The sequence below is a fragment of the Hirundo rustica genome, chromosome 5 (assembly GCF_015227805.2).
Source record: "Hirundo rustica isolate bHirRus1 chromosome 5, bHirRus1.pri.v3, whole genome shotgun sequence".
NCBI classification, from domain to species: Eukaryota; Metazoa; Chordata; class Aves; order Passeriformes; family Hirundinidae; genus Hirundo; species Hirundo rustica.
The window spans coordinates 49,451,033-49,474,185 of NC_053454.1; the positions used below are offsets into that span (position 1 = coordinate 49,451,033).

General features: G+C 38.2%; 1 protein-coding gene across 2 annotated transcripts in view; it reads left to right on the plus strand.

Moving 5' to 3' along the window:
- Positions 1–23,153, plus strand: part of PPP3CA (protein phosphatase 3 catalytic subunit alpha) — a 170,689-nt gene that overhangs the window by 105,510 nt on the left and 42,026 nt on the right. For both annotated transcript variants that reach the window (XM_040064100.2, XM_040064101.1), the window contains exon 3: positions 15,063–15,187. In XM_040064100.2, coding sequence (XP_039920034.1) covers positions 15,063–15,187 — 125 coding nt within the window. The remainder of the gene's footprint in view (positions 1–15,062; positions 15,188–23,153) is intronic.

Below are 23,153 nucleotides of genomic sequence, written 5' to 3' on the forward strand. Positions count from 1 at the left end.
TACTGCCTTACTTTATTGCAGAGTAGCCACCTAATGTTTGACAGCCATTTTGCATTGTGAATATTATGCATTGGCTAACTAACAGCAGAGTCTGAAGAAGTATTTTTATTTCTTTAAACAAGAAAAAAAGGAGATGTGGGAAAGTAATACCACCTGCTGTAGGCCATCAGATGTTTTTCAGCAGTTCCTGAGTCTGCTGGCCATGCATTGTGATCCCTGCTCAGCCTGGCAGCACGAGGCAGTGTGACCTGTCTCCACACCAGTTGTTGCAGTGCCACCATGAAGGTGTCACCTGTGATGCTGCGGTGTAAGTCCAGGGCAAGAGCGGATGCTGCCTTCATGATGAAGAGGCCTTGATGCTGACTCTTGCACAGATGGCTTGATTCATACCAAATCAGAGTCTGAGCTGATGTGGCTTTTCTTGATAGATAAAGTATAAAATTTACAGGACTTAGTAGCGTTTAAAGGCTTGAAGAGAGTATTAAACTTCAATGCTGTTTTGCAGCCTCACATGCTTTTTTTCTGTTGGGAACCTGTTATTTTTCACCTTTTTTTCCTGATGGTTTTTACTGAAAACAGCAACATACTTCTCTTTTTGTTTTGTTTTCTGTTGAAATAAGTATCTGTCTAATAATACAGCAATGACAGAGAATTTTTGTCTGGGATGCAAAATCTGTAAATGACTCACGTACATGGGTAGCATTAGACTGACAATTACAGAGGACCCATTTTCTGCAAAAAATGCCTTGAATTAAGCATGAAACTTGATTCTGACTTTGAGTATACACTGGTTTTGTTTCCTTATTCATTTCATAATAGCAGATTATTTCTGGCTTACATAATTTAAAGAATAAAATACAGTGGTAGGTGTTATTAGATGACAGCTGTTGTCTCAAAATTCTATTCAGGAGTTATTTTTTTTCTCATCTGTACTTCATTTATTCTTGGCCCTTCAGTTAAGTGTGAACTTGTTCTGGCATTGAGACTAGGAATCAATTCTGTGTGTCACAGGTTTTGATGCAGTCCCAGTGTCAGCACATCAAGAGCCTAGAAAACCGTGCTCCCTTCCTTCTCTCCTGCTGTAGCTCTGCTGTCTTTGTCCTGACATATTGAAAAATAGGGTGAAACGAAGCACAAGGGGAAAGAGCAAAGCTAAAGTAAGAAATCGCAGTTGTAAGGAATGTATTCAGAAGAATTTTAACACTGTGCCTATACTTAATTTCAAAAATTTATAGATATATTTGCATGATCATATTTTTTCCCTTAGTGTTGCTCTTTATATAATTTCTTGTGAAGTCTTCATTTGTCATGCTGAATCCCTCACTGTCTCCATTCTTAAACAGTCAGGCCAACAAAACAGCTAAACTGATTAAATCAGTACATTTTTCCCCTGTTTGTATTTAGGCACCCTTTTTATCCTGTAATGATTACCTAACCAGGCAGCAGAAACAAATGTTTTTACTTGTGTTATTTAATACGTATTTTACTCAGGATACACACGGTCTTTGGAGAAAGATGTGGCCTTTTTTGTTTCCTCCTGAATGCAAAAAATTTCCATTCTTTTTTGTAGAATGATCACTTTGTGAAGGGAGTTTGAAGAACAGGTAAAGTGATCTCTTGCAGCTTAGAAATTGTTCCTCATACACCGGGTGCTTTCCTCTTCTCTTGACACTCCATTTGTCTGGTTTGAGGAACGTAATCCATCAGCAATTGCACAATGTGAATTTTCAGTTTCTAGAAGTTTAGTGAATCAATGTATTTTAAAACCAACATACACTTTTAATATTAAATAGCTTTCTGTTTTTACAAATGCTGACAAAATGAGTTCATGATGGTTAGCAACTCAATAATGGGTATTAGAGTACCGTAGATAAGAATTATAAAAACTAAAGTGCAAGTACAAGGAGTAGAAATGGCCTTTTAAGTTCCCAAATAAACCCTTTTACTGTTGCCATTTACAACAGAGAAGTATCTCCTGATTGCCCAGAACTAAAGTAGCAAGAGGCAGGTGCTGACTCTTCTATTAAATTTTAGATTTGACAGAAAAGCCAGGTTTTGCAGCCTACCACTTACTTGCATTGTTGCTAATTGAGTTTTAAATGTTGCACTCTGTTTCCTGCTGTAATGATGATTTATATCTTTCTAGTTAATGAGCCTAGATAATTAGAGCATTCATGTTGAAGGGCTGCCTTGAAAACCACAGCAGTGCTGCAGTCCACTGAAAAATGATCTTAAATGATGGTTCTTTACCCTTTTACTTAAAAAAGAACTTCACAGAATACCGTTCTTACAGGTGGCAAATAAAAACCTCTGTTAAAGACGGAACCTCAATATAGAAAATCATTTTGGCTGGTCAGGTGTGAAATAATCCCACAAATCATTATTATGAATGATCTCCAGAAAGATGACAGGGCTTGTCCAGTTCTCAGTAACGCTAGCTTGTAATGCCTTTCCAAGGGCATGAGACTTTTGGCGTTTCACGGTATCATCTTCTGTGTCCGAAAGGACAGTAAAATTAAAGCAAGAAGGACAGTTATATTTATTAACTTTGAGTACCAGACCCACAAAGGAAACAAGCAGTAAGTGTTTGTTTAGGTATTTTGTTATCTTTTGCAAGCATTTCTGTAGATTTTTTTTCTGAGACAATAGTCTGTAAGTGAGATCTATGTGACAGGGAGTACAGGGAATATTAAGAATCATTGCTCCGATGCAAATCACATCTGATCCTTATTGTTATCCATGCTGCTACTGATAGCTTGCTGAGAATGTGCAGTTTAAATAGCATTAAATAGATTTTGTGGTTTTGCTGGTGTTGGTTGTTGGGTTTTTTACTTCTTTGTTTTGTTAGTTTGGGATTTTTTAGCAGAGATATGAATACATGCAGTAGAACTTTGTTGTAACAATTTTAAAAGGGAAAAAACGGAGAAAACTGCTTTCTGGACCTGCAAGATTTATGCCTGGTGCAGAAGCCTTGCTAGGCTGCAGAAGTCTGATGTGGCTTTGTTCTTTCAATTCCCTTATTGCTGCTGTTTGTTTCTAAGAGTAGATCAGTGAGAGGAGCTCAAAGAAAGTCCTGAGTCCTTTGCTGCTGAAGCTTGGACTGGAAATTGTTCCTTGTTCAGCTTGCAAGGGACAGCTCAGACACTTCCAGAATTGGAGGAGGATCTTCTAGACCCTGCTGAGATCCTGGTATCACTTATAGCTGCATACTTGGTCAGTCCTCGATGGAAGGGATAACTGTTGTCCACTGTTGACAGAAGTAATGTTGTCCATGGCAAGTTTCTAATCCTTAATTCTCTAAGAGAAATTGTCAAAACATTTCCAGAGTTTTAGGTCTTTCCTGTGTGGTCCAGTTTCAATGAGCCTTTAATCAAAGCTGAAAAAGTATTCTAAACTAATAAAGCTTACTTTTTTCATGTATTTAATTCTTAAGATAGTCTTTTAGACTTTTATAATTCTTAAATGAAGGACTAACATATATATATATATCTGTCCTTTGGTGGAAAACCTCAGGTATTTCCTAGATTGTGTGTGCATTCTTTTGAGGTAGGAGAATTAGTTGGGGGGGTGTTAATTTTTTTTTTTTTTTTAATCTTAGAATTGTCTGTTGTCCAAGACAGCATGAAAAAGGAAGAAAAATGGGTTGAAAGCCTGATCTTTTCTACTTGCATTATTTCATAGCACATTCATCAGCTCTATTTCCTGTGATGCATAGATATCCCTGCTTTGCTTGTTCACCAAAAAGCCACACACATCTTTTGTGGATGATGATCTTCTAAAATCTGACTGCCTTACTTGTGTGTTTTCTGAAGATAAGGTCCTGTTTGCACTGACTCACTTTTTTTTTTTTTTTTTGCCACAATGATATGTCTTCCTTTTATTTACAAGAAGCTTCTGTTGATTTGCTGCCTTTTTTTTTTCCTTTTTGTCACATGCTTTTCAGCTTTCTAGCAGTCTATTTATAGTAGACAGACTTTTGAAGGTCTTTATTGAAATTTCTTTACCAAGTTCAGTGGTAAATATTTCCATTTGAAATATTGATACACAAGAATATTGTATAAAATTTTCAATGAACATACGAGTTATAAAACTTCTGGAGTGCATCAGAACTTTAAAATGCAATAAATACAGGTTTATGATCCAAGAGGATTGGGGGGGTTTTATTACTTAGCCAGATACAAGATACTAAAAAAGAGAATGCCAAGCAATTTCTACAGTTTCAGTGAAGCACAGACAAGCTCTAACAAACATATGAATACATTAGAATTTTATTATTTTTATGTGCCTGAGAGATTTCTGCCTTGAGGTCACTTCAATTCACCAGTTTATTGCAATCCAAAAGAGAAGCAAGCAGCCTGGAAAGTCCATGAAGTACAAATAGCGTATTTTTTTCTTAGTACACGTTTCTCACTTGATATTATCAAATCCACAAAAGAACTGTTTCCCTAAAGCTGCTGGACTGCTGAGAGCCAAATTTGACTGATCAGTTGTACAAACCATTACAAGGGAGAAGCAGCAGCAGATACCTGTGCTTCATAAAGGAACACATAAGGAGGGCAGAGGATTTGGTTTCATTGAATCAAGGCAGCATTTTCTTGGGAATAAAGCCTCTTGCCTGTTTGCAAGCAAGGACTAGAATAGGTAGAAATATACATAAAAGTAATATAAATGCTGTCAGTGTAAAAGATACCAGGTTCACTGTTCTCCTGTAAAAAAGTTAGTTAAGCTACTCATTACAGGGAAGAAAGGGAATTAGACATTAATAAAGACATGAATGAACAGGAAATCTGAGTGAACCCATTAGTGTAGTGAATGTCTATTGAACTGGAGTTACAATTTCTTTCAAGGTGCTGGAGTCCAAACTTTATCTGACAATATGTGGATGGCGCTAAGCAACAGTGTAAAATTTAAGCATCTCTAAGTATCAATGGACTCATACAGCCTTACAAATCCAGGGTAGATGCAGACATGGTCGCTTAAAAACGCAATGGCATCTTGCACATTGGTGGTTTTCCGCACCAGTGACAGCAATTTTGTTGCAAGAAAATTAGTAACACTGCTGGGTTTACTGAGTTTGCCTAGACTGTGTGGGGAAGTTGACTCTCTTCATTTGGCATTTGGGTTTTGAGGGGTTTTTTGGTAGTAGTAGCTTTTGCTTTAATGAGTGCCCACCTTCCCATGAAGCTTCACCATTTTGGTTGATGATTTAATTGTTCTAGTGAAGTACTTTGGTCAGAGAGACTCCTGGAGTTGCCTTGATAAGGATCTGGGGTTTTGAGCACTTCCTTGCGTTCGACTCTGCTTTGTTAAACAGAAGCACATACTGCAGAAGTCAGCTTGTCATCAGTCCTCATGGGATGGAATCTCACAGCCTGTAAGAGGTGGTGAAAAGTGACATTTGTCTCTGAAATTTAGTGGTAATGAGGAGTCACAAACACCACATGGATTAATAACATGCTAGATGAAGAATTTCAAGTAAAAAAAAATACTCTTACTTGAGAGTGTTTCCAACTGATGGCTTTTGTCAAATAATTTTTCATCAGAAGTGTTTTCATGATCCTTGTTTCTTACACTTCTGAGCTGAATTTAAAGCTGCAGGAACTGCATGCTAAAGTGAAATGAGGAAGATAAATGCTATTTTTTTAATATCATGTAAAGGATTTTTTCTTCTTCCAGGAGAAAAGTAAACTAATCTATGGCTGGTTTGGGGATTAGTATTGTAGTTTATTATAGTTGGAAAGAACATTTTCTGTAATGATTTAAACTGCTAATGTATTTGATGTTAGCCAAAAGCAGACAATGTTCTTTCTGAAAAGTGAGTCATTATAGAGAGCAAGGGAGTTAAAGAGCGAAGTTCTTCTGAAATAAGGGCTTAACTTCATCGATCCCTGCATGAATGTAGTGTTGTGTTTAAAAAAGAAAAAAAAAAATCACCATTACCCTACTTGTGTGGAATGGGAATGGAGAAATGCTCATCTCTTGCTGCCCCATTCAAGCATTATTTTGCTGTGTGCTCTGATGAGATTGTGTTACATATAATTTGTATTATCTGTTTCACTGGGGCTGATTCAAGCAGCAGAGTACTTTATCCTGCAGATGCAAAGTGAAAGGTGGGGACATCCTTGGATGGAGATACCAAATTCATACGCACTTAATTTGCTTATCAAATACCAATGAATTCTTATTTGACTGATAGGCAACATATTAAACACTTACTTATCTCCCCCTAGAATGTCTGGTCTGTATTCGTTAAAAATATACTTATTAACTCTGTATTAGAAGCCTGAAAGGATGTTGTGTCTGAGATTACTTGTAGACCACTGACCAGAAGAGTGTCATAAATGCCAATTCAGTGTAACAGAATTTTTCTTCAGTTTTTTTCACCTGATACTCTCTTTGCAAGTTGTGGCCTTTTCTTCTTACCTCTTTTTCTGAATAGCAGTACTCTCTGACCTCCCAGAATAACTTACTGCATGTGATGTGGTTGTTAGCTATCTGCTAAAATAATACTCTGTCACTCCCCTCTTCTGACTTTTTTTTTCCCGCCTCTTCAGCCAGACATTAGGAAAACAATTCTTAATATAGTTAATATAGGGACTCTTTGTGAGGGCCTGGTTAGCTTGCTTGCAGAGCATAGGCAAGAGTTAGCCCAAATCTGCTTGGCTCCCTCCCCTAGTGCTGCCCTGAGTCCTTTCTAACTTCCACTCATGATGTGCCTAATAACAAGGTTATACGAAGAAACATCATTAAGGCTATTCGGTTCATCAACATGACTTCTTGTTTATTTTAATAACCATCATTAAGTGATAATGTTTCTGGAACATCATTAAGTGATTTGTTTCTGGAACTAGATATTCTTAAAGGTGCTTTTTAATCCCAACCGTTCTATGATTCATGTTGATTTAGAATCAGCATATGGATTTAACCATCTACTCAAGATCATGCTGAGGTTTATGTTTTCATCAAGGGGAAATCAGTTTGGTCAACTCCTCCTTAACACTGGCTCTCCTAACTAATTATCCTGTGAGCTTTTACCAGGACAAAAAATTGCTTTGCAGAGCTTTCTCTTGAAAGCACTTTCCTCAGAGGTTAAGCATTTTTCAGCAGAATTAGATTTGCGTAAGACTTTGGTTATGTAATTTAGATTTTATAATTCCAAAAAGTCATTTTCTGTGTCTTAAACTAGAACTGGGGACTTAGCAGCGTGGAGTGGATATGGAACTTCTCTTGTGGGCTTTTGGGAGAGAAATACTGGTTGTAGAGAAACCTGTTCTTAAGAGTTTAATTAAATAATCAACAACAAAATCCTGTTATTTGAACTTCTCCTCTCCAAAACTCCTTTTCTCATGTTGCCTTGTCTCACCTTCCCTAAATTCATTTGGAGCGTTGTGTTTAAAGCCAGGCTGTGCCTGCTTCTTCTGCATGATCTTCCTTCTCCTTGAAAGGGCTGTGTGCTTCTGGTGTACTGAATCAGAAGCAGCAATATAAGGATGCACTGCTCCCTCTCAGGCTAGCCCTGCCTTCCTGCTGACCCTATAAACTGTTAAAATTCCTTGGGCCTTTGTTTTTCATATCTGTAAAACTGAGGGTAAGAGAATTTTCCCATTGCTATAAATAACCTTGATCTCAGGATATGAGCTGGAAATCCTGACCTAAACACTAATGAAACACTTTCCTCACAAGTAATCCTTCTGATGGGGTTATTTGTGGAATATTCATTGCTCCCTGATCCTAAGGGTGCATTAACAGGAGATAATGAAAATATACTTGCTTTTACATTTGTTGAGGAGGATGCTCAGGGGCAGTGCTGACCAGGGGAAGAGCTGGTTGTTACTCTGATGGATATGGGAACGAATGCTGATTTTGTCCTGTCACGTTTTTCTCCCTCTGTGACCTAATTCAGCACGTTCTGGTATATGCGATGCAAGCACCTACTTCTGTTGGTCTTGGAAAAAAAGACCTGTAAAATATTCACTGGATCACCATCCTGTTTTTACTACCCCTCCATTATGTGGCTTTGATCTGGAACTGAAAATTTTAATTTGGCACCTCACTGCTGTGATACCAACTTACTGTTCTGAAAAGTTCACCTGGGGTGGGGGCATGGAGAGAAGGGATTTTTCTCTGCCAGTGTAGGTTTTACAGCATTTGGTAGGGCCTGTTTCCTGAGATTTGTTTCTAGTATTTCCTATATACACAAAGGCACTCCTCTGCCGCCTAAGGTTATGTACCTGGTTTTTATTGTGTTTTGAGACACTGCAAATAATACTGTGACATGAAAATAATATTGTAGAGATATTTTTAAAATCTTTTTTTTTTAAATATTTTTCTAGGCTTAACATTTTGAAGGGCTTCTGCCCTTCTGCGTGAGTTAGGGTTTGGGGGTTTTTTTGCTTCCTCCTTCACCAAGGAATATTAATGACACTTGTCCTGAAGGTCTTTTCTGATGTGGTGTTTTCCCTTCTCTACTCTTTCACTCTGCCTCTTCAAATCAAGTGTCATTAATTTGTTCTAGCCTTCGGGGGATGGTGGGAGAAAACTATTAGAAGGAGTGAGCGTGGGTGATCTTTACAGACACTAGAGTTGCAAGTGTTGGCAGAGCAGAACACAGTATAGTGTCCTTGTGTGTTGCACAGAAAACAGATTTTCCCAAGGTGCACTTTGCCTTTTTTCCTTTATGCAAACAAGGAAAGTTGTCAATCAAATAACATTGGCAAATGTGGCCTTGCTGCTTCATTTGTGGTTTCCTTTGCTGTACCTGTATGGTCAATGGTTTCTGGATTTATCTTTGGTTAACCAGGCCTCTTTATGAAAATACATAATGCAGATTTTTGTTAATGCCAATTCACTCTGGTAGTATAAACTCTATCAATTTGCATGCAGTGATTGAAGGGAAAAGATAGATGAAAGCCTGTTATAATCACGTTAGGTAACCAGATATGAATATGAATGAGACCATGCTTCTTTTGGAAACAGAGCTGTGTTGTTCAATAGACTTAGTATAACAATCGTTTATATTAAAGCCCATTATATTGAGTCTTGTAGTTGTTTGCTTAGGACAAGTTACTTAGTGAGCTGTCTACGTGATTCTGGCCTTAATTTCAGTAAGTAATGAAGTCTGCAAGTTCTTTAAACAGCTCACAAACAGGAACAGAACTGCGTGGCAATGAAAGAGTATATGTAACTTAACCACAAACTTTGTGTCTTGAGCTGTCCTGTAGTGAGCAGATGCAAATAAAAATTTCTGGAGTTTCTTGTTTTATTATGTACATCTTCCTTCTTGTTCTCCAGAAAATAAGGAAGAAAATTGCTCTTTCTCTAGTGATTAAAAATGGCGTTCTGAGCATTTCATATTGCTATGGCAGTGTATAATGTTCCTCAGATACACGCTTGCGCACAAACCTCAGTCAAGCTGTAAGGTTGCGTAATTGAAGACATGTGACCCTTATATGTGACTTTGTTACTAAATTTTGAGGAAAGTCAGAGTCTTCTGGTTAGTAGTTGAACCCTTCAAAAACAATGCAGTAGTTGTTCTTGAAGCACAGGAGAATTTCATGCATATAGCTCTTGTAGTTGTTTTACCTCATATTCATGAGTTTTCTGAGGAAGCCCAGTCTTTGATTCAGCTACAAAAGTTGGTCTAGTTGATTTTGCTTCGCCTTTATGTGTTCACTGTAAGTACTCCTTTCCACTTGGCTTCCTCACTTAGCCTTTTTTAACTTTTCATTCCTTCCAACTACTTGCCCAGAGAAATGTTTAGGACATTCTTCTCATTGGACCATCTCTACCATCTTATTTTGTAGATCTGTACAAATGACCAGCCACAAGTCTGCTCAGACACGTGCAGGTTTACATGTTGCAGTCGTTTCTTTGTCAGTAAGGCTTTGTAAGTACCAGGTGTCTTTGAAAAGCTGTAAGCTCTTGGAAGCATGTGCTCCCTAATGGAATGGTAAGCAGCTAAACGCTTCCAAAACATTGCACAAAGCGACCTCCTTTGGGATTTGCAGTCTGCATTCTGCAGTGTAACTCAATAGGGTGTTTTCCTCCCTTAGGATTTTTAGTATTGTGTGCTGCTTTGCTCAAGCACAGTCTCGGAACTCAGTGCAAAAACATCCCTATCTCAGTGAATGTAAAGAACAAGTTGTTGAGTGGTGGATATTACTCCCTACACAGTGGTTTAAAAGATACCTTTGCTTGATTGTTGTTAATTGTCATACATGTATGAGTTTGCAAATGTTGCTGCTGGAGCTGGTCATAGAGTGTTATATATCTACTCCTGATACCTGCTGGAATTTGAAGACAGGAATATAGTCTTGTAATACATGGAGTGAAAATTCACTTGAAAAAGTAATTGTATTTTACTATTAGCCTATAATGTTACACCAATTAAGTATGTACCTGATAAATGAGAAAACAAGTACAGCATATCCAAACTGTTGCAGATAGAAAATTTTTGAATTGACAGTGTTTAATGTAGTATGAATATAAATTTTGTTCTTAATGTCCATTTGGAGTAGGAAACAATACAGAATAATCTTTGGACTGAGTTTGTACGTAGTGAAGATCATTTAGTTATCTGAAGGAAGGTATGTGAAGAGCATTCATAGGCTTTTTATTTGTGCCAGTAGACATTGCACTCTGAATCACTGTTATACCACTTTGTCATCTATAAATAAACTGGCAAATGCACTGCTCAGCTTTGAATTTCCTTCACTGCTAGTACCACTTGAAATCAGTGGTTCCTGTTTCAGTATTGCTTATGTTCCTTTGACATAAATCAAAGAAAAATCCTCACAGTGAAGCCATCAGAAACATAATTTAATTTGTATTAGGATGACAAAAGCATTTCTCCTGTGTCTTCCTATGTCCAATTTCTATTTTTATAACAAAATGGTATTTTATAAGCAGTTAAATTGGAAAAATCTGCTGCTATAGGTTAAGGTTGTGTAGTGGATCAAAGTACCCATCACAACAAGTAGAAAAAGCTGCTCAGAAAAATTATTTCTTGGGAATTGCAAGGGCATGAACTTGAATCTTGTGAAGGTGCCCATGTCCTCCTTGATAACTTCCTCAACAGAGATGAATTTCTAAGGAGTCCATGAGCAACTAGTGTTTCTCAAACTTTCCGATTGTACCAACATATAATTTGTTGGAGATCAGGACATTCGTTTTAAATAACTTAAAATTTTCTTTACATTTAGAAGTTTTCTAGTGTGTTATGCAGTTCTGGAGCTTGCTGCCATGAGAGTTTAGGTCGGATGTTGCCAGGCTCAGATAGAGAAATTCTTAAGCAACAGATTTGATGCCTGAACTGATCCTGAAAATAGTGAGTAGAAAAGGTTTTGTTGTTGTCCAGCTGGCAGTTTTAGAATACAAAGGAAGTTGAAAAGCACTGGGTAAATTAAGCAATGCTGTCTTCTTAGCAGAGAAAAAATTGCTGTCAGATTACTTTGTTATTATAAATTACTGAGTGTACAAAGGCCATGATGGCACTTCCCAGAAATCAGTGATATTGGAAAGTATGTGAATTCCTCCTCTGGATTTTTTTTTTTTAAATGTGACCACAGCTGCTTTTAATGCTAATCCTGCACACATAGAAACCATGTTTTACATTACCTGAGTTTATAGTTTAAATCTATAAGTACGTTGATCCTGGAGATCTTCATTAAACAATTAAGTTCTCGCTTTACTGTGTTGGGGATTATTTTTGTTATTATTTGATGAAAAAAAAATGTTCATATCTCTTTGCATATGTTGTTTAATAGTAAGAGCTTCAGTAACAAAAGAGGGCCTGTGCAGGTGTAACGAAACAGGATGTGTCTGGCAGAATTAACAGGAACAGCAGATTCAATGCTAATGCTTGTAAGATAGTAAACCTGAATATGTAACAACTAGTGTGCTTTTAATTTTTTTTTTCCTCTTAGCAAGAAGGACGAAAGTAGTGGACTTAGCAGTAGAGTGGATATGGAACTTCTCTTGTAGGCTCTTGGTGGGTCAGTGCTTCTTAGTGATATGAAGCTGCAACATGACATGAAGACGATGGTGAAGTTACTGGCTGGTGGATGTTTCTGCCTTTATGAATGGAAATATAATGCTGGATTTCTTTTGCCCCCACCTAATGAAAGATAAAGCATTGATTCAGCTGCCTGGGAAATATTCCAGATCTGAGATTCACAGGAATTAAGAGTTGGAAAAGAAAGGTGGCAGAACTATAGCTTTAGAAGCAGTTGCCATTCTTTACAAATGCTAAATGGAGCATAGTACTGTATGCATACAAAAATGCCCCTTTAATCAGTCTGTTCATCAGAATATGAATATATGGGTTTTACATTGCAAGGACATTTCAAGCCTGTACATGCAAACCTGGGAAGTGTAAAGTCTGTAAACTATCCTGTCCAAAATACTGTTTGGATTAACTGTATGTAACATTGTCGTTTTCCAGTGGAAACTCTGGGATTTGACAATAATAAATTAAATATCGATGCTAACTCTTCATTTTGAGCATTTTCCTCCCTCTGCTTTTACCTGCTGATTTTAGACTTCTCTGTTGGAACTACTTTAACAAGGTTAATGCCTTGTCAATTTTCAGCTGTTTATCTTGGGGGGGGGTGGTTTTTTTGTTTTTCCTGGGTACATTTTGGCATCAGTTGCTATGTATAAAAGAAGTAGGCTGCTCTGTGCAAAGTGCCTCGAATATCCATCAAGTACCTATTTTCAGGACCAGTTCAGACTTTTGCTACTTGGGGGATTGCAGAACTTTGTGCTTTCTATTTCTGTCCCGTTCACTGATTTGTGCACTGCTTTTCTGACTTTTGACAAATTCAGGGACATGCAGAAAGCTTTCTAACCTTTCTGGTTTCTCTGTAACTGGCCCAGTGTATTTACCTGTTCACACGTCTGCATACCAAAAGAAAAAGAAAAGTCTAATTTCTTTGTGCTTTCAGTGAAAAAAAAAAGTTAAATCCATTTTAAAATCTTTCAGTCTTGTTCAACTTCAGGTTTTTGCAGTTGGAGCAAATGGGGGCGGGCGATAATTGGTAGAGCTGTACAGTTATGTAACTAAAAGCTTTCCTGCTGCAAGTTAGGAGAGCAGATTGCCTGGCCATCAAATTGTGACACGTGTTTTTAAGCTTCCCACAGTGTCCATGCAGAGGAGTACAGTCAAGAAGTGTGTATTGGTTTGGTAGATTAATGTGTTCAAATAAAGATGTTACAAAAAAATTTCCTTTGGGGTACAAATATTTTTTTTTTAGAGAAACAGTGGCGGTGTTATACCACTTGGGGATTTAAATAGCATTTATTTTGCATAAATAATGGCAGATATTATTCTTAGCTTGAAATAGTAACTGTTGGTGGCTTATAGCGTGAAAGTTGTCATCTAAAACTCACAAGGGGGAATCTACTAGTAAAAAGATTATACAGTGTATCACAGTGGTGTTAAGATAAAATATGCTATTTTATGGAATAAATACTGTGTTACTATCACAGAAGAATGGTCAACTAGCCAGGAATCATGAATTCTGTCACCATTTTCACATAAATATTCATGAAAGCAGTGAGTGAGGTATCAGTGTTTTTTTTCTGTACCCGGAGGATGGTGGTGTGGTTTGGATGGGGGTTCTTTCTGGCTTTTGCATTTCATTGTTTTGATGGAATGACACTATATGGTTCTTATTGTTAGTGTATACATTCAGGGAAAAGCAATTCAAGTATAAAATTATAATGTGAACTGCACTGAGATGAAAGATAATAGCTTATGACCAGTTTGCACTGTGAGTTTGTTGGATTTGGTATTGCAGCTGTTCTTTATAGTCCTTTTGTATCCATATGGAGTTGTGACTTCAGCTTCTCCATGGCATGTTGACAAATGTGAGGATTGCTTATCTATAGTAGGACAAGGCTATTACCTGAAAGAGAGCATCTGAGTTTTACTGAAGGTTGCCTGCTGCTGCATGATAAGGCCTATCTTTGACCTTTGGTTTAATTCAGTTACTTCAAAATCACCGTTAGAATGTGCAAATCAGATTTGTTTGTTTGTTCACTAAAGGGCTAGTTTAAACTGACCTCAGTACCACGGGGCTTTTAACATCATCTCGGTTAAGGATCATTGCCATAAAAACTCCAGGCTTGATCCTAAATTGGAGGTGTGTGTGGGAAGTTCTCTTTTGAGTAGAAGAATCAAAGCAGATTTTGACACAGCACTCTTGGGCATCCATGGGGTTCTCCGAAAGCACTGCCTGTCTTCCTGCAGATGCTTGAAATCACCCACCAGGGAGTTTGCAGTTCCACAGGAGAGCAGAACCAAACTCCTGCCCCCAAGGCACAGACAGAGGCATCCCGACCTAGCCCAGGCTGCTTGTCACTTGTGCCTGGTCTGTCACGTTTATTTGGGCTGCTCATTCTAGGGAAAGTGTCTTAGATTGACTTCATTGCAGTGAAGGTCTGCAAATTGTAATTATGGGAGGTTAAATAAAGGGGTAGAGGTTAAAGTGTGAAACACCAGTGTCCCCTTGAATAAGGTATGGTTTGGGATAGCAAGCAGGATGTTTTTCTGTTCAGAAAGCAGAAGTCAGAAATGTGTCAGTTTAAGCAGGCACACACAGGACAGGTGTGCTTTGCATTTTATGGAAAGCCTATTGCTGTTCCTCTGGGTTTAAGATTAGGAAAAATAGAGGAGTAATTTTAAAAGAAAGAGTAACCTTTCTTGAACATACTCATTTTTCAGGGCAGCTTTGGTTTGTCTAACTGCTGTTGCCAGTATTATGTGCTCTGGTGGCAGTACCAGGAATGGACAGATATCTGTAAAAATAGTTATGGACCAGATTTACTTAATGGCTCTCTTTAGTTACTTTACCAAGTAAAGCCTTTTGCACATACATACATGGATGTGTATCATAGAAAACAGCTTCTGCTGAGCAGCTGCCAGTGCTCAACTGCTGTTTAAAGAGTGAATGATGCACAAAATTGTCATAACACACGTTACAAAACGGTGACTTCGGACTGTGCGTACCTAAGATGATTTTTGCATGGTAAATCTAAATATTGCTCCTCTTCTGTTCTAGTTTGTGGAGACATCCATGGTCAGTTCTTTGACTTGATGAAACTGTTTGAAGTGGGAGGTTCTCCTGCCAACACGCGGTACCTCTTCCTGGGGGACTACGTGGACAGAGGGTACTTCAGCATTGAAGTAAGTTTCTAATTTCTGGGTTTGGGTGCAAAACCGCTTGCAGCATATTATGTGTATTTACCATCATATCTAAACTATGTTCAGGAATACTGAGGCTCTTCACAAATAGCATGTTAATACTGCTGGTAACGTTTTTATAAAGGTTCCTTGAAATCCAGCTGTATATGTGCTGGAAAACTGACACAGAATGGTGCCAACTATTGGCCATCTAAATACTAAACAGAGGGCAGCGTGCTCTGCAGCTTGCAAAAGCTAAATAGCCTGAGTAGACGTGAGCTGTTAGAAAAGAGACATAACAGAAGAACTTAACCAGTGACCCATAGTTTAGTTTGACTTTTAGGTTTATTTGATCTGAGTTTCCTGGATGTGAAATTTTAGGAGAATGGAAGGGCTAGATGAGAGGTAAATGCAACAAAAAGCCATCAGACAGCATGCTGTGCTGGAGAGAATGAGTAAATTCTGTTTAGATATGGCACGCAGGAGTGCACGATCTCTGGCTTTTGATGCAGCACTTGAATCCACAGAGAAGTGGTGCACGAGTGCCCTGTTGGTGGTGCTGAGACCTGGTGTAGCCTCCAGGTCAGGCCATAGAATGTGGCGGTCAAATGACATCTTTAGCTGGCTTGTGAAAGAAAGAATGTCCTATCCCACCTGCCAGCTTTGACTAGAAGTGAGTCAAATACCAAGCCCAAATCCTCTTTTCCAGTGTTCATAAAACAAACTAGATGTTTTCTTCTGTTCTGTGTTATTGCTTAATTTTACAAACTGACAAGATGAAGTGCAGAACTGTTGAATAAAACCTGATGTGGATTTGTTTGTCCAGGTTATAGCTGATCTAGTCATTGACCAGTCAGTCAGAAACCATTGCTGAACTCTTGATTTACAGCTTGACTGTTTCTGTGAAAAGTTCAGACTAGAGCTCCCTGTGTGTCAAGGCAGAATGCTCGTTACCTGTTGTAAGCAATGTAGATCCTATGATACATGTCTGTGTGTCTGTGACTAGATTAGATGGCATCATGTGAGAACACATCCACTGCTGTTCCATTCTACGTCCCGCAAGTACGCTGTTGCCACATTGGTGTACAAGTATATAAGGCCAAGCAGCTGAGTTGTTTATGTGTTTGAAAAACAGATAAGTGTGTTTTGCCAGTGTTTTGTTTAAAGTAAGAAGTTTCTGAAAAATTAGAGTCAATAAAACTGCTTTTGCTTTATTAGTTCATTTTAAAACTTAATTTCAAATGTTAACAGCATCTTTTTGGCACATTTTACAAATAGAAATATGCTATTCCAAGTACAGATGCTCTAAAAACTTAAAAATTGCAAGGTTCTTTCGCCCACGTGCTAAAAATCAATATAGTTCAGATTTAGTCTCATATTGAAGTCAGCACTTTGATCATGATTTTTTTGAGCTTGAGTTCATGATTTTCTTGAGAAATAATCCACAGTGAGCTGTGAGCTAAATCACTGCTGTGGATTACCATGCTGGATTGCTTGGGGAAGATTGTGAAGGAGGAGCAAGAAGAGCTTCGCAGACTTAAATCATTGCGCAGCTCTGTCTTGAACTACCATTTTTGAGTTGTGATAACCTCATTCACTCCTCCTGTAGTCTTATGATTGAGACAAGATGTGTCTGCAAGAGGGAAATTTTGTCTTCATTTCTATATGCATGGTCTTTTAATAAAAGAAATAGAAGAGGTGGATTTGCTGCAGCTTTCAAGTGCTTTTCTGACAGTTTACTAAAAGCTGTTCCAGGGCTATTACCAATTAAAGAAATAGAAAGCCATATAAAACAAAGAAAACAGCCTATGTATAGGCAATAATCCCCTTAAAATTTCTCATTTACCAGCTTGTGCATCCATACTTAGCAAATTGTATGCTGAATTCAGTTTTTTCATTCGGGAACATTGCTTTTTCACTGGAAGCAGTATTGGCTTCTGCCAGCACAAAGGAAATATTTCAGCTCTCACTTATATTATTTCTTTTGTACGTTAGGTTCTCAAATCACTACAGGTTTTTGGTGTTTTGTGGGGTTTTTTGTTGGTTTTTTGTTTGTTTGTTTTGGGTTTTTTGTTTGTTGGTTTTGGTTTGTTGGTTTTTTGTTTGTTTGTTTTGTTTTGTTTTTTGTTTTTTTGGTCGCATAACTGATTTTCCCTACCTGTCACCTTGATTAAAGAATGTCTTTGAAAGGAAAGGCAAGTTTCAGTTTCATAAGTGTATTTGGATGTAGTGCTGTGCATTCAGGCACGAACTCAGCACAATAAGTAGTGACAAGGAAAGGAGAATTGTGAAGAATGCAACTTGGCATTTAGAGGGGGAGGATGTTTTTGGTGGAGAAGGGGACCTAAGTACATAGATCAGGCACCAACTCTTACCAGTACTTTATGCTGGGGAAGTCCTGCTGGTAAACAGCCCTAGCCTCAGTTCATACTTCTGCCACGCCAATCACATTCTGATCTTTCTTCCATCCATCTGCTGGCTCCCCTTTCTGCTATGGAGACAGGAGACTATGGCAGTTCTGGGGTCTTTCCAAAAGAATTAAGTAGCTGGTCCAAGGTACTAATCATGAGTAATACAGGCTTTAAAAAAAATTCCCCTTGATTGCCGTGTGATCTCTAGTGTAAAAGTGACACCATTGAGCTTAGACCGAGCTGAGTTCTGATAGTGGGCGAGATAATCCTTCTCTGTGGGCTGCAAAGCATTTGGGATTCTTCTGGATGAAAGGTACTACATAATGCAAGCTATTATCGTTAAGAACAGAGAAAGAAATTGCATAAGGTAGGTGGAAGGCATTTGATAATTCAGAGGGAAAAAGAGAAAAGTATTTGTATAAGGCACTCAGCAGAAATGTCAGTCCCTGCCCTATGGAGCTTTTGATCCAAGGGCTCAATTCTTCATGTGCATGCTCCGTTTTTACCGGAGTTAGCTTCACTGCCTGAAGCGGGGAGGGGGTGGTGTGCATGTTTTGTGTCTTTTATGTTAGTTCTAAGCAACAAGTCAAAGGATGAGAGACTGATAGAGACATTACAGCCGGTAAAATTAAAAAAATGTCAAGTTGTAGGTAGAATGAGACAAGGTTTCTTGACACAGACGGAATCTTTATTCCATATCTACGTTCTCTTTTCCATTTGACCTTTTGGCAGAGCCTGGGCATTTCTTCACTTAAAATAACAAGTTTCTGCAATTTAAGACAAGGCATTTGTTTCCTTGGCTATATAACTGATAACATTTCCCGCTTGTGCACTGTTCCAGGGGTTTGACTCCAGAGTAGAAGAAAACCCTTGGTTTTCACTTTCAAGTAAGTTTTATGGTCATGGAGAGTAGAAACCCGAATGATCAAAACAGAGGGCTATTTTTAAATCTAAGGAATAGTTAGAGCCTAAGTGGTTCCGCAGGAATAGGTTGTAAGGGAGAATGACTAATCTACCTGAGTCTAAAAACTCTTTTTTGAAAAGCAGACAGATGCTGTGCAGAGTAGGGAGGAGCGTACTTATAGACTGTTTTTCATCACAGTCTTAGGAAAATTAGAGAGTAAAACCCAACTATAATGCATTAATAATAACAATATGTAAACCAGCTGTTGGAATTATTTTCTTACTCAATGCCATGTAACAGCATAGTCTTATATGTCACTTGACCGTCATAAGGTACATAGTGATCATTTTTGGCAGAGGAAAAAGTTAAAATATGGAGAATTGAACCAATGTTCAAAACTAACAAAACTGGAGTTACGTTTCAGGGCATGCATACATTTCCCCTCCTGAATGCACAGACTGAAATATCAGGAGGCGAAACTGGTTTTATTTCCAGCAAGAACAAAGTGAGGTGTTTAGAGTGAGTCTAGAATTTGACCACTGGACCTTGCACCAATTAAAAAAGCATCTGTCTCTTGAGATGTTTCTGAACTCAGTGAACTGTAGGAAATTAAATGGTCTCTCCCAAGAAAAGAATTACACATAAATAAATTTATGTTAGTAAACAGTGGGTGAAGTTAATGCTGGTGAAGTTGTGTGTTTATTATCTCTGAAGCTCTGTGCACTTTTGAGGACTTCATTGGAAGAATAAACACCTTTCAGCATCATCTGTTACTGTAGTATGTTAATGTTTTCCAGTAAACAGCTTGATTTAAAATAATTTGGGCTGGTCAGGAATACTTCACCAGTGAAGTCAGTCGTTTTTTCAGTTCTCTCAGAGCAAAGAAAATCCTAGGACTCTGATTATCCTGAATTTCTTTGCCCTTTTCTCCTGCAGGCTGGTAGCAAATATCTTTCTTCATAGCAACAATTTGCATCTTGTGAAGATCTCATTTTTGTATGGCAGTGCTTCTCAGAGCTGTGAATATTCAGTAACTCAGCAAGTTCAGATTATTTTTATACATATTAGATTCCCAGACTGGAACATCTGTTTGTGTCAGGGCTGTCCTTGCAGCTTGACTGGTCCTGTGCCAGCTGTTCCCAGTGTGAGTCCCCAGCATGCCAAGAACCCCTTTTGGCTGCAGAGGAAGAACATGTGATGGCACCATTTCCCCTGCACTGATGCCATCTCTCTGTGGGGCCCATCTTCTCAGAGAACAGCTGTGGCCTTGACACAAGGTCCCAAAAAGGAGAGTTAGGAGCCATCACTTGAATACATGTTTAGAAAGTACTAGCTATAAGAATTAGAGGAACATTTACAAAAAAGAATTTCCTAGTTGCTTTTTGGTCGAAAAAGTAGTACTTATTTTTGAATATTTTTTATACTTTCAGATACTCTTTTTAAATGCTGAGATGGGAGTAATGTGGTCTAAACATTAGCAAACAGTATATTGCAATTTTGTTGAAATCCTGCTTGTAGTGAGGACAATATGACTTTTCCTTTATTTGCAGTAGTGTTCAGAATTTTCTTTGTGCTCAAGGGATAGTAAGGTAGTAAGAAAAGGGATAGTAAGATAGTAAGAAAAGGAACATGGTTTCCATTGGGATAGTTACTCCATTTTAGGAAGCTGTATCTGTAACTAGATATTGTGATGGTATCATTATTTCAGTGTACCTTAAGCAATGCAATTTTTGTATTTAGGCGAGGTGTGTGTTAGAGGGTGCAGGAGTGAAGCCAGTTCCACAGGTCACAGAGCATCAGTAGAGACCTTAGCAATGTCTGGCTCAAATTATCCTTTCAAGTATGAATTACCTTGCACTTACACTTTATTTCATCTGCTGGATGAGTGCCTAGTGCTGTCAGTCATTTGGAGGGGGAGTTCATCTTTTGCAGCCCATGCAAAGCCACACAATTGGCAGCGAGCTGCATCTCTCTCTTCTGGGCACTACTAATGCCAGAGCACCCAGAAGTGAGCACTGTGATGCTGTGGTTGTACTCAAGTGGCCATGGTGATGATTTTTCATGGCTCCTTGTTTTAATCACATAACTTGAGATGCATAGAAGAGCTGTGGGGCCTTTGATTTTCCTTTCCAGGATGGGCTGAGATGTGGAATTGTGCAAATGCTCAAATTCAGCATGCAGCAGTGGAGTTAAATCGCAACAAGTCTGTTTTGAAAATGTGGGCCTTTGGCTCACACAGTGCTTAATTGCACAGACCTTTTCTTTCCTGAAGCTGAGACTGCCAGAACCTCAGCAGGAAAACAGCTTGACTGTGGGAGCTGGGAGGTGAACGGATTGCCTCTTTGTTACAAACTTAGCATACCTGCCATTTCAACAGCTGAAAGACACTAAACAAGAGAGAGGAGTTTTTGAGGGTCCTCAGTTAAGAACCGTAACTTCTTTTATACAGATGCTGATATATCTATAGATATAAATAGACATATATAGTTTTTTTTGATAGGTTGAAGTGAAACAGGGGAAAATACCTTACAGATGTCTAGATCCGTAAGGTCCCCGCTGTACATTTTGCACCGAGTTATAGCAGAGCTGATGTTTAGGATGTTCTTAATGAAGAAAGAAGAAGGAAGGAAGGTATTTTAAAATTTTATGACAGAGAAAGCAGTATTATGAAATACTGGAAGACTTTTAGCTCAGATTTTCAACAAGGGCAATAAATCTTTTGACTTCAGTAAGAATTATGATATGTGAAGCACAGGTAGGAAAAAATCAAAACCAGAATGTTTATTCATGATATATTGTTTGGACATAAGGGGTTTTGTGTGTAAATGACTGTAGGTTGAAAAGCCATGAAAATTGTTGCCCTCATATTTGTTCTTTAGTTTGCATGGGAAAAACAAATCTAATTAGATCTTATTTACTATTACATTACTTCACTGAACTACTGAAAAGAAAAGGGAGAAACTTAAAGGAATCATCTAAACAATGTTGCCAGAGCTTTAGGAGAATGAAAAATTTAGTTAGGAGGGTAATATAAACTATGTTTGTTTTGGTTTTGGGTTTTTTTTTTTTTTTTTAATATGCCATTTGATTCTAATCACTAATTGTGCTTTTCTAAAGGTGTTTTGGCAGGATTAGAAGCTGTAAAGTAACTTGGATATGACTTTAAAAGCTGGAGCTTTTCTTGCATGGATGGGGGTATCACTTTAAACTTCTAGTCTCACAACATTTACATCAGATTTCTGCATGAGTCAGTAAGTTTAAATAGGAAGGTTCTGGAAAGTCCTGGAAGAAGGAAGGAGTCATAATCAAAGCGAAAGAATTGCTCTGGTGTTGTGCACAAGTTTGGGTTTCTTGCCCCATGGGAGTGAAGCCCTCAAACCCAAGTCTGCTGGAGTTTACACAGAGACAGAAGACTTTCTCCAGGCACACCCTTTGTGGTTGTTTTGGGCTACAGCAGATGATTCCTGGGACCTAACACCATAATTCCATGCTGGATTACGTTAGCATGATTTCCCTGGCATTCTGACATCTCTCCTTGCTTCCTGCAGTGGCAACAGCGCCAGGGAGGCAGAAGAATTGGCATGAGCTGGGAGGCTTTCCGTGTGTTTCCGAGGGGGAGAATTAGTTTTACAATTCCTCGAGTATACTGCCTGTATTTTTGCTGTTTTCCTCTGTCTGTAGACCCTCTGAGTAGAAGAAGAGAAATTACAGATAAAGAACCAGACACAGCATTCAGATGTTTACATGCAATAAATTCAAGGCAACAAACAGTAGCATAAAACTCCTGCTGCTGTGTGATTATCTTTGGATAGTGTGAGCATAAACATTAAAATGTTGAATCCCTTTTTCTTTTCCTTTTTCTCTTGTGAATTTACTGTGTAGCAAACAAGGGAGCTGAAATCTACATGTTGAGATGATTAAAGTTATTATTCAGCTGTTTTTCAAGACGTTCTGAATTATAGAAGGGAATTCACACTATAATGTAGAAGCATTACATTGACAGCAATGCTGATGTTGTTCTAATCTGAAACCACAGAGTGCATTCTGAATTTCCCATCTATTGATTATTAAGTTATTTTTTTTTTCCCCAATGGAACAAAGGGAAGTGTTGGGAAGTAGCTGTACATGAAAGTGGGGGGATGAATTTGGCACCTTTTGTTTCTAGTGCAGCATTTCTGCAGTTCATGGTTATCTAAGCAAGGAAAGGTTGGAGTAAAAACCATCAGACAGTTTTTCAAGCTTTTGAGAGGACATTGTGGTCTATACAGTGTTCTTGCAGGCAGTGGGCTCATCGCATGGGATGAGTGGCGTTATTTCCATCAACTTTCTTGGAGCTGTGAGTTCGTTTTCAAAACAAATACTTTTAATTCAGTGGTTTAGAGAGGTCTGAGCAGAGCTTAGCCTCTCCAAGTCTTATTTTATCTTTAAAAACATGTCTGGAAGAAATGTCATCTCAAATAGAAATCTTTAGGAAGGAGAAAAGGCATTATAAAAGCTTTGTAGTAACTTCCTTTAATGCAAGAGCTTTGTGGATCTTTATACTACCCGGTGGTATGTAGGGAACAATGTTAAATGAAAAATGAACAAACTTTCCTGTAAAATCCATGTAATTCTGAAAGCTGAGGTATTTCCTGAAGTGTGGATTAAATTGTTC